General features: G+C 38.2%; 1 protein-coding gene across 1 annotated transcript in view; it reads right to left on the bottom strand.

The window, feature by feature from the left end:
* Positions 1-12345, bottom strand: part of SCN7A (sodium channel, voltage-gated, type VII, alpha subunit) — a 90111-nt gene that overhangs the window by 6124 nt on the left and 71642 nt on the right. The window contains exons 23-24 of the mRNA XM_006867034.1: positions 10797-10898; positions 10230-10500 (exon numbers count right to left, since the gene is read on the bottom strand). Of these exons, the coding sequence (XP_006867096.1) occupies positions 10230-10500; positions 10797-10898 (373 nt within the window). The remainder of the gene's footprint in view (positions 1-10229; positions 10501-10796; positions 10899-12345) is intronic.

Here is a 12345-nt window from a genome sequence, read left to right on the forward strand (position 1 = left end):
GTTCTATGCAGTATTTCTCCTTTTGTGATTGACTAATTCCACTCAACATAATGTCCTCAAGATTCATCCATGGTATATGGCAGCTTGCAATTTCCTTGTTATTCTTCAATGTAGCATAATATTCCATTGTGTGTATGTACCACAGTTTGTTTTTCCATTCTTCAGTTGATGGGCACTTAGGCTGTCTCCATCTTTGGCTGTCTCCATCTTTTTGCTATTGTAAACAGTGCTGCTATGAACACTGGTGTGCATATATCTACTTGTGTTATGGCTCGTAATTCTTGTGGGTAAATATCAAGTAGAGGAATTGCTGGATCATAAGCTATTTCTATTTCCAGCCTTCTGAGCAAGTGCTATATTCCTTACCAGAGAGGTTGGATCACATAAATGAGTTTTTACATACATGAACTTTTTCTAAGGTTGACGGGTGCACAAGGAAGGAAGAGAATAAAATATAGATAAAAGTATTTTAAAAAAGTAAAATGATAATTTCCATTTTAATAAGCATAAAGGAAGTTCTCTAGAAGCACTGGAGACTGTGTGGTCTCATTTTTGAGTAACAAGGCCCAGGAAAGAGAATCCTGTGAAACTTTTGAGATGCTATATTTGCTGAATCTGGAAAGGTCAAGCCTCACACTTTTATTAAATTTGGTCACTGTCCAAGATGGCAGTCCCTCTCATGTTCTATGTATTCACACTCTCATCTTTATTGTTGTTGTTGTTGCTAAGTGCTATCAAGTTGATTTTGACTCATAGTGACCATGTTTCCAAGGAGTAGCTGGTGACTTTGAACTGCCGACCCTGCAGTTCAACCAACCTTGTGGTTTAGTGTTTTATCCCACAGCACCACATCAGGAGTCCTTCATGGTGGTGGTTGGTGGTTATGAATCAGTCAGTTCTGATTCATAGTGACGCTGCATAGAGTTTTCAAGGTTGTACGTAGAGTTTTCAAGGTTGTACTTCTTGAAGGGAACAGAAAGCCTTATCTTTCTCCCCCAGAAGGGCTGGTAGTTTTGAACTACTGACTTTGGGGTTAGCAGCCCGACTTGTAACTACATTACCAGATCTCCTTCTCCATAGTGCTCTTAAAAAGCTTCCACTCTGACCCCAGCTATTATTCCTTCTCAATCATCTACACTCTTCCAATATGCAGTTGTTGTTAAGTGCCATTGAGTCAGTTCTGACTCATAGCAACCCCATGCACAACAGGACAAAACACTGCCTGGTCCTGTGCCATCTTCACAATTGTCATTATGCTAGATTCCATTACTGCTGCCACTATGCCAATCCATTTTGTTGGAAGTCTTCATCTTTTAAGCTGACCCTTCACGTTGCCAAGTATTGTGTTCTTCTCTAGGGACTGGTCCCTCCTGATAATTTATACAAAGTATGAGAGATAAAGTCTCACTGTTTTTGTTTTTAAGGAACATTCTGGCTTACTTCTTCCAACAGCAATTTATTTGTTTTTCTGACAGACAGTCCATGATACTTTTAATATTCTTCTCCAATACCATAACTCAATTGCATCAATTCTTCTATGGTCTTCCTTATTCATTATCTAACTTTCACATACTTATGAGACTATTGAAAATACCATGGCTTTGGTCAGGCACACTTTAGTTCTCAAACTGATATCTTTGCTCTTGAACACTTTAAAGCTATCTTGTGCAGCAGATTTGTCCAGTGCAATACATAATTTGATTTCTTGAGTGCTGCTTCCATGAGTGTTATACTGTATCCAAGCAAAATGAACTCTTTGACAACATCAATCTTTCTCCATTTATCATGTTGTTATTTATTGCTCCAGTTGTAAGGATTTTTACTTTGTTTACATTGAGATACAATCTGTCCTGAAGACTGTGTTCTTTAATCTTCAGTGGCAAGTACTTTAAGTCCTCTTCACTTTCAGCAAGCAAGGCTGTATCATTTGCATAGCACAGGTTGTTAATGACTCGTCCTCCAATTCTGATGACATGTTCTTCTTTATATAATCTAGCTTCTGTGATCATTTACTCAGCATACAAAGTGAATAAGTATGATGAAAGAATGTAGCCCTGGTGCACAACTTTCTTGATTTGAAACCATTCAGTATCCCCTTGTTCTGTTCCAATGACTGCTTCTTGGTCTAGGTACAAGTTTCTCATGAGAACAGTTCAATGTTCTGGAATACCCATTATTTGCAATGTTATCTATAGCTTGTCAAAGTGTTATCCAATGTTATCAAAAGCCTTTGCATAGTCAATAAAACACAAGTAAACATCTTTCTGGTATCCTCTGCTTTCCACCAAGATCTATCTGACATTAGCAATGATATTCCTAGTTTTACATTGTCTTCTGAATCCATTTTGAGTGTCTGGTAGTTCCCTGTTGACATACTACTATAGTCATGTTTGCATTACCTTTAGAAAATATTTTACTTGTTTGCCATATTAACATTGTTCTTTGATTTCCACATTCTGATGGCCACCTCTCTTTGGAATCAGAACAAATATGGATCTCTTCTAATCAGTTGGAGGTAGCTGTTTTTCAAATTTCTTGGCATAGATGAATGAGTCCCTCCAATACTGCATCTATTTGTTGAAATATTCAATTTGTATTCTGTTAGCTCCTGAAGTCTCATTTTCCACCAATTCCTTCAGTACAGTTTGAACTTCTTTCTCTAGAACCATGGGTCCTTGATCATATGCTACCTCTTGAAATCAGTGAACATTGACCATCTCTCTTTGGTACCGTGACTCTGTTTATCCCTTCCATCTTCTTTTGATGCTTTCTTCATCATCCATTATATAAGAGGTATCCCCATTTTATTTTAAACAAATATTCTTACATTCTGAACGCTAATTTTTCAAATCCTACCCCCTTTTTAAAATTTGTAATCTGATTCTAGGATATGATGTTCCTTGCAGTCCTCACAAGTGACGACAACTCATTCTCCTCAGCTTTGTACTTCTCAGGGTGGAAGATGATATAAGCATTTTCTTTCTTCCCACTCTGATTTCCAGATAATTCATCTTCTCATTTAAAAAAAAAAAAATCTAATTGTGATCATCCTTGGCTCGCTGTCTCCCTGTCTACCCCAGTACCTACAATCAACAATCAATAGCCCATTCCATGGTTAATATATCAATCTTTGGCCTTCTAGCTTTTTATATTTTTCTTCATCATTTTACTGCAGTTATACACATCTATGATCACATTCTAAACTCAGTATACCTGACTTTCTGAAACTTCAATCAACTCTTCCACAGACTACAATTTCCTTTTCTTCCAACTCTCTGACTCAGTTACTCCCACTTCAATCTTATATTGTTGTTGGATACTGTTGAGTAGATTTCTAACTCACAGAAGCCCTGTATAACAGAGTATAATGTCCTCATTTTTCTAAACTGTAATCATTACAAAAGCAAATTGCCATGTCTTTCTCCCACTGAGCAATTGGGTAGTTTTGAACCATAAACCTTTGGGTTATCATTTGAATGCTTAACCATTGTACTGGGCTCTGCAATTCCATAATTCTACTATTTTATCCTCAATTCTTTGTTTGGCTACTTTCTTATATAATAGATCTCTATTTGGATTTCACATTTAGCAAATTTTCTGTGACTCCCTACTTAGGCAGTCTTCATTTTGTTAAGGAGTTTCAGCACCCTGTGCTTTCCATATCATAGCATTAATAACACATCATTATTGTACAGTTTAATTACCTGCATACCTTAACAGAAAATAAACTGTGTGCACATCAAATTTATGCCTATATAGTTTGCTACTGAAGTATTTGCATACACTAAAATATTTAAGGAGCTCTGGTAGTGTAGTGGTTATGAATTGGGATGTGAGCCTCAAGGTCAGCAGTTCGAAACTACCAGCTGTTCCGCGGGAGAAAGATGAGGCTTTCTGCTCCTGTAAAGAATTACAGCCTTGGGAACCCTGTACAGGGTCGCTATGAGTCGGAACCGACTCCACGGCACATAACCACCAACCACAACCACCACCACCACAATATCTATTCACAAAGAGGGTAATCAAATATAAATATTTGCCAAATAAAAGAGTGAGCTCTTCAGAGACAGGAAACTGGTGAAAAAAAATGAATTAAAGCCTAAAATTCTTAAACTCTGAAAGTTTAGGGGCAAGAACAGCAATAATTTTGAAAGACTGGTTGAATAAAGATGCTTCCAGTGTCATCTAGAAAATTAATGTATGATGTGCATGTATGGTAAGAGGTGATTAAGCATTTACCTGAAGTTCTGTGAAAGAAAACATATGTTATTAATGCTATTAATAGTTTTGAATATCTGCCAGGCATGTGCACAGGGATCAATGCAAAATAAATGAATAAATAAATAAAGTAGGACATTCATGTGAGAAGTAAAAAGGGTCTTGTCCTTTTTGCCCGCTAACTACCTGTCATTTTTCATACTGTAGTGACTGGAAACTCTGCTACTGTTATTTCAAATATCAGCAGAACTTCCAGACTAAGATAGACAAGGAAGGAAAGCCTGACATTCTGCTTCCAAAACTTAGCTAATGAAAACCTTATTGATCACAACTGAACATTACCTGATTCTCCTGCTTTTGATATGTCATAAGAGACCAATCACTAGAGGAAGACATCATGTTCAGTGAATCAGAGGGCCAACAAAGTCAGGGAGACCTTCAGAAAGATTGGCATAATAGCCACAGTGAGCCTGTTGGCAATTGTTATGGTGATGCAGAACTGGGCAACATTTTGTTCTGTTGTTCATAAGGTTGTCATGAGTTGGAATCCATTTGATGACAGCTAACAGCAACCTCTTTTAAATGTTGACAGATTATGTCACAAAAGACATTTACTATTAAAGCTTTCCTGATATAATATTACTACCAATGAAATTATGACTAAACAAAATGTTACCTGATCCTAAGCCTTCTGAAGTGAGACATTCTTACTTGAAAAGACATGCAGACCAACCCAGAGTGACTAGAGAAATAGAATATATTTCTTGAAAGAAAGAATAACAGGAAAAAACTGGGACTGTTTGGCTGTTAGAAGATCAAGCAAGCTGTTTGCCAAGGCAAGAAAAGTTAGCTCATCAAGGTAAACCCCCTTCCAAGACTGAAACTCAAAGGGAACACATGAGCAGACTTGTAAGCTTGCTTGTGACTGCCCTGTTCTACTTGTGAGTGCAAGTGGGAGAGATGCAGCAATGCAGACATGGGCTGAGTTTGGTCATGTTCCATAGACACCCATTAACCTTGGGATCATAGATAGAAGAGTTAGGGCTGACTGGTCTGAAGTTAAGGGACACTTGTGAACTCCAAAGCCCATGGACAGTACTAGGGTCTAGAATTGAGAGTGAAGGGGCCAGTTGGCCTGAAGGTGGGGGAGGCATGCGAGAGCACTCAAACTTGCAGATAGTACTCATTTGACCTAGCTCTGCTGTCTTATTGATCAGAACTTGACCAGATTAAGACAAAAAAATTCAAAACAGGACACAAGTATAAACTGCTACAATTTGATGAACTGGACCTTTGCTTATGGATGTAGCTGCTCAAAATTCCAACTAAAATAGAAGGATTCTTTATATCAAGGATTAAGCCTGTTGCAGAACAAACAAGATGGTGGATTGGATAGAAGTGCAATGAGGAGCTCCGTCAACAACAACACAGAATACCTGACCAAGCAGGCTTAAGGGATAGTCCCAGAACTCTGAACCACATATAAATGAATATTTAGAAAGTTGGGAAGGCTTACAGCTAGTGGACTTTGTAGCTGAAGCAAGAAATCCAGTGATTTTAATCCAAGGAGCTCAGCTGCTCCCTGAGCGGCCATCTCAGGCGAGAACGAGTGGGGGAAGGATCAGCACAGCCATGGACGCCTGACAGAACCGTGGAGATAAAGGAAGAAAAGTGAAAAAGGAAGCCCATCTACTGATCACATCTACCTGGAGGAAATCATAAAGCATAAAAAATACCAAAACATACACCCATCTAAGTATTAAGGCCACAGCTAACTACTGAATATACCTAAAAAACAGAAACAGATGACCATATTGGCACATGTCCAGAAACAAGATAAAGTGACTGAGACAAATGATCTGGCTGAAGGTAGACCTACACTCCACACCGGAAGGAGGGCACGTTTTGGAAATGCCTGAGAAGGAATTCAGAAAAATGATTATAAAATGTATCAAAACACTTTACAATGGAGTTGATAAAAAAAAAAAAAAAGGAAGAAGTCAGGAAAGTGTTACAGGAACAATCAAATAAGACACAACACTGGAAATAATTCAAAACCTACAGAAAGAGGACCAAACAATTATTAATAGATTATCAGAAATGGACAAAGCACTGACAGGGCAAAGGAGTAGAATTGAAGAGATGGAAGCCAGAACTAGAGAGCTAGAAGATAAATCTCTCAATAAAAAATCTGAAGAAGGTCTAAGATTCATGTTGGACAACATAAATACAAGAGTTATTAGAAAGAATCACACAATTCTACAGAGGAGATAGTTGAAAAGCTGCTGGAAGAAAATTTCCCTAACACCCTGAAAAGCTAAAAGATAAGCATTCAAGAAGCTCAACAAACCCCAGGAAGGATTAACTCTAAAACAAAATCATCAAGACATATAATAATCAAGCTCTCCAAAATCAAACATAAGCACAGATTCCTGAAAGCAACTAGGGAAAAGAGAAGTGTAACACACAAAGGCAAGCAAATCAGATTAAGCTCTGACCTCTCAACAGAAACTATGCAGGCAAGAAGACAATGGGGAGACATGTATAAAACCCGGAAAGCAAAAAACTGCCGACCAAGAATCCTCTACCCAGCAAAGTTGTCAATCAAATACGATTGTGTAACCAAAACATTTCAGGATAAACAGAAGCTAAGGGATTTTGCCAAAGCGAACCCTACGATAAAAAAACAACCTAAAGGGAGTTCTGTGGACTGAGAACCAAAAAGAACAGACAACAACCAGAGACTGATGTACGTGGCAGCATCACCCTGAACTTAATTGACAAATGGAAGAGTTGAGAACAGAATAAAACTATAAGACCAAATTTAGAGGATCTGGGAGGTCAGATCAAAACAATTACAATGTGAGAGAAGGTAAACACAGAGCAACAGAGATCCAGATGGTAAGAAGGTCAGGTAGATTAGAGGATAAAATAGACTGTCTTAAATGGAGAGAGGAGTTAATGGAATATAAGGTAACCACAACAATGGGGTTAGGGTGGTGAGTTTAAGGGGGAGGTGAAGGGAAGTGACAGTAGAGCACAGGATAAGGGCAGACACATCATAGTTCAGGTGTTGGGGAGGTAAATACAAGAAGGGAGAGGAGGTGGAAGAACAAGGTAGATAGGGGAACGTTGAGACAGGTTTGCATGGGTTAAGTGGGAGAGAGGTAAATAGTGATACATGCTCAACCTTGGAACAACATTTCTCTGTTCTGGTAGCGTAGTGGTTATGAATCAGACTGCGAGCTGCAAGGTCAGTAGTTTGAAACTACCAGTTGTTCCGCAGGAGAAAGATGAGGCTTTCTACTTCTGTAAAGATTTACAGCCTTGGAAACCGTGTACAGGGTCACGATGAGTCAGAACCGACTCCACAGCACATACAACAACAATAGGCATAGTTTGAAGTCCTGGTGTGGTGCCGTGAGTTAATGTGCCAGACTGCAAAGCCATTTGAAATGCAAGGTCTGCAGTTCAAGTTCACCAGCTGCTCCTTGGAAACCCTATAGAGGGTCGCTATGGGTCGGAATCAACTCAACGGCACTTAACAACAACAGGCATAGTTTGAAGAGGGGAAATAATACTAAGATGCTTGACTATCTTATGAATATTGGTTTCCCTTGCCTACTATTATAAAATAGACACTTGAGTGGGATAGAAAGGAATGTAAGGAAACTTCATTACAGAAAACTTGTAAGCCTGTCTTCAGCCTATAACTTATTGGAATACCTAAAAGGGGTTCTAGAACTTGCCCAGTGAAATAGGCCTCTTGCGGAGGCTTTGTAGAGTATAGGACTTTAGGTGGAATCCCGAGTCCCATGCAGAACCTTCTGAGATGGGACATTCTCACTAGAAAGGACAAGCAGAACAGCCTGGAACAGCTAGAACAAAAGAAGATGCATCTTCAAAGAAAGATAATCAGGAAAAACTGAAAAGAAAAATGCCAGTATGACTGGCTACCATAAGAATAAGCAAGCTGTTAACTGGGAAGCCATTAAGGCAAACAATCAAGTTCCTTCAGGACAAACTCCTCTCTAAGATTGAAACTCAAAGGGAACACATGAGAAGGCAAGTAAGCTTGCTGGTGACCACATTGGTTTACTGGTGAGTGGAAGTGGGAGAAAGACAGAAATGAAGAAATGGGCTGAGTTCAACCATGTTCCACAGACTCCTATTGACCTGGAGATAAGAGAGAGCAGAGGAAGGGCTGGTTGGTCTAAAGTATGGTGAGAACTTGGGGACACCTGAGCCATGGACAAGGACATAGCCACAGAGGGCTAGAGCTAAGAGTGAAGCAACCTGCTGATATAAAGTGAGGGGAGATGCACAAGAACAACCAAACTTGCAGACAGTACCCATTTGACCTAGCCTCGATGGCTTGATAATCGGAACTTGGCTAGAGGAAGATTAAAAAAAAAAAATTTTTTTTTAAATAAAGGAAACAAGGGTAAATTGCTACAGTTTGATGAACCTGACATATACTCAGGGAGGTAATAACTCTAAACACCAACAGAGAGGAAAGGAGTCTTCACATCAAGTATCAATACTATCCCCTCTGTACACAGGGTAGATAGGGATGGACAACTTAGACATTGGCTACCTAAAATGAGGAAGCGATAAAGGCACCAAGTGACTGGTTTACAAGGTTTCAAGAGGGAGTTTAGTTTAAGAGTGTGTGGGAGAAGAGTCCCCACTGAATAGTTTTCATCTTGTCTAGATGGGTTTGGCAAAAAGAGATGGGGAGAAGATTCTCATGATTCAATAGTGAGTAATTGTTATCATGACTAATTGTGACTCTCACAATTGTAAAGGTAGAAGTTTTGTAACAAAAATTGGGGAGCAGTTCATCTTACAGTCCAGAAACAGAGGACCCTAGGACCATCAAGGGAGAAGAGCACAAGTGGAATGTGGGACCCTACCCAGAGAAGCAGCGACACCAGAGATGGAGGCAGAGATGAGGACCTGGAGAGAGGGAGCAGCTGAGGACTCTAGATTCATGGGATGAGAGGGACTAAGAGATAGTGGCCATGAGGCAGAGTTGCTGCATGTGCCCTTTGGTGGTGTAAATTATTATATATGCCTAAGTGTTTTAATAAAAAAAATAATGAACTAAAGTGAATAGAGAGAAATACTGTTAACTGATGGTACATGGAGGGGATTGTAATCATTGTCATGAAACAAGTTGTATGATTTGTTGAATGTAAAACTGATGATCTGCCTGTAAAGTTTCACTCAGTCTACAAAAAAAAAACTTAAAGAAAAAAAAAAAAAAAGGATTAAACCTGTCCCTTCAGTACACAGGGTTGGTAGCGATAGGCAACTTAGACATTGGCTACCCAAAATGGGGGGTTATAAAGCCACAAAGTGGCTAACAAGCTTTCAAGAGTGTGCTTAGTTTTAGAATAAAGGAGATAAGGTAGAATCCCCACTGAAAAGTTTTCTCTTATCCAGATGGGTCTGGTGAAAGGGCATGGGGAGGATACGGATTGTATTCTTTTGATTCAATAGTAACTGTAAATGTAGAAAATGTGAAATAAAAAGGGGGGAGTAGTTAATCTTTCATTCCAGGAACAGAGGACGCTAGACCATCAAGAAGGAAGAGGATGAGCAGAGCTTGGGATCCTAACCAGTGAAGCAGCGACACCAGAGATGCAAGTAGAGGTGACAGCATGGAGAGAGAGCCGCTGAGGACTCTAAACACATGGAAGGAGAAAAGGAATGGCTATGTGCAAGCAGGCAGGAGGCTGGCTTGCAAAATGTGCCCTTTGAGCATTAAATCAAATATATATTTTCTGTGTGTTTTGTGTACAACCAAAAAAAAAATGGTTAGGGGGGGAGGCAGAGACAAATACTATTAACTGATGGTACATGGAGGAAATTACAATCATTGTAATGAAACAATATATATGACTTGTTGAGTGTAAAACTGATGATGTACCCTGTAAACTATCACTCAGTTCACAATGAAAAGTTGAAAAAAAAAAAATTCAAAAAAAGGAGAGAAAAAAAGTTACCTGAAATGGAGAAAACAACCACCATAAAATCAAAAATGTTCCATTCATTTGTGAAATAGTAACAGCGGAAAGAGATGAGCTTCAGTAAACATTCTCCAGCATATATCAAAACAAAAATTGTGTTAATCCAGAAAAAAGCAGTTTGCATTTGTAAGCTTCCATCATCACTTTCCATCATAAGACTTAGTGCATGGGTACAGATAAGAACCATGATGATGATATTAAAAAAATGACTTGTCACCAAATCAAAGATGAATCCTTGGAACTTGTTCTGTGGGAAAAAAAGGTACAATCATCTTACTAACAACATACACACACACATAATCTTTAAGCTCTCCAACTTGTTTTCAACATAAATGGAAGAACAGATGATGGCTGAAGTTTTTTCCCAAACTACAATAGTTATAGGAGTCAAACAAAAGGAATAATTATTTAAAGTTATATCAAATAACATGTTTTTAAAACTTAGTCAAATATTTTTTTTTCAGAATTAAAAAAAAATTTAAATTTAAAAGACAATGTATAAAGAAGACTGTTTTGAAGTAAAAATTCTAGACATTTTCTTACTTTTGGGCGAGGTATCAGTCTTTGAGAGTCCTCAGATAGCAATTTCTTCAGTCCACGGAATTGTTTCTTCTGTTGTCCTGTTATAAAGATATTTGACCCTCCCTGTTAAAGAAAGTACAACAAAGAATATAAAAATCACATTTAATCCACATTGCCTCTTATATTAGTACACATTTTAGAAGATTTGGCAGTTTTTAATTTAACCTTTAAAAAAAGGCTTCATTATAATGAAATAGATCATGATTTGAACATGTATGAATTTTGTACAAAGATTTACATAAACTATACATAGTACACTGGTAAACTGAAATTCAATAACAGGTAGACTTACCTGTGAGTAGTCAAAACTACTTTTACCTTTTAGTCTATCGAGGAAACAATCTTCTTAGAGAAAGAAAAAAGAAAAACATATTGGATGTATCTGGAAAGGTTATTTAAAAACTGAACATAATACCAAAAAATAAGGTCAAATTCTTTCTTTTAATGAACATGAAAGATAGAATTGATTATGTATGTATTTTTATATGTTCTTATGTTGCTTTAAGGAGTCCTGGTGGTACAGTGATTAGATGCTTGGCTTCTAACCAAAAGGTTGGTAATTCAAACTTGCCAACTGCTCTACAAGAGAAAGATATGGCAATATGCTTCCATTAAGATTACTTGGAAATCCTATGGGGCAGTTGTTCTACTGTAGATTGCTCTAGGATCATTATGAATTGAAATCGACTTGATAGCATTTTTTTTTTGTTTTTGCAGGGAGACTTTTTTTTAAAAAATGTGGTTTGGATTGGTCTTCATTCAACAATTTATACACATTTGGTTTTGGCTTTATACTATCAGTTGCCATTCCCTCCATGTACCAGCACTCTTCCCACTTCAACTCTGGGTTCCTTATATTCATTCATCCTTCCTGCCCCTTCCTCCCTTCTGAGCTTTGTTTTGAGACAAATGCTGATCTTTTGGTCTTTTGTGGTCAATTGTTCTGAGAAGTACATTCCTCATGAATATTATTATCTACTTTTTAGGACTATTTGTTGTTTGGCTGAATTATCATCACCACGGGTAGGTTCAGTTGCATGTTTGAACAGTGTCTAAAGGCCACAGTTTTGGGGGCTCTACCAGTCTCTATTAGATCAGTCAGTCTGATGTTTTTTATAATTTCAAATTTTGTTTAACAATTGTGTTCAGGGTCTTCTGTGTAGTGTAGCCAGTTGTCACCTAGTTTTTCTGATCCCCGATTAGTGGAGACTGTGGTTCACGTGGTTCATTAGTCCTTTGAAATAATTATTTCCCTGAGTCTTTGATTTTCTTCAATTCTCTTTACACCAGATAGGGAGAGACCAATAGTTGTATTTTAGGTGGCTATTTGCTAGCTTTTAAGACCGCAGTTGCTACACAGCACAGCTGTTTTGTTAAGTACCATAGAGTAGGTGCTGACTCATAGTGATCCTGTATAAGGTTTCCAAGGAGCAGCTGGTGAGTTTCAACTGCTGACCTTGCAGTTCAAACCAGTCTTGTGGTCCAGGGCTTAGCTTACAGAGCCACACCA

This window comes from Chrysochloris asiatica, unplaced genomic scaffold, assembly GCF_000296735.1.
Source record: "Chrysochloris asiatica unplaced genomic scaffold, ChrAsi1.0 scaffold00099, whole genome shotgun sequence".
NCBI lineage: Eukaryota > Metazoa > Chordata > Mammalia > Afrosoricida > Chrysochloridae > Chrysochloris > Chrysochloris asiatica.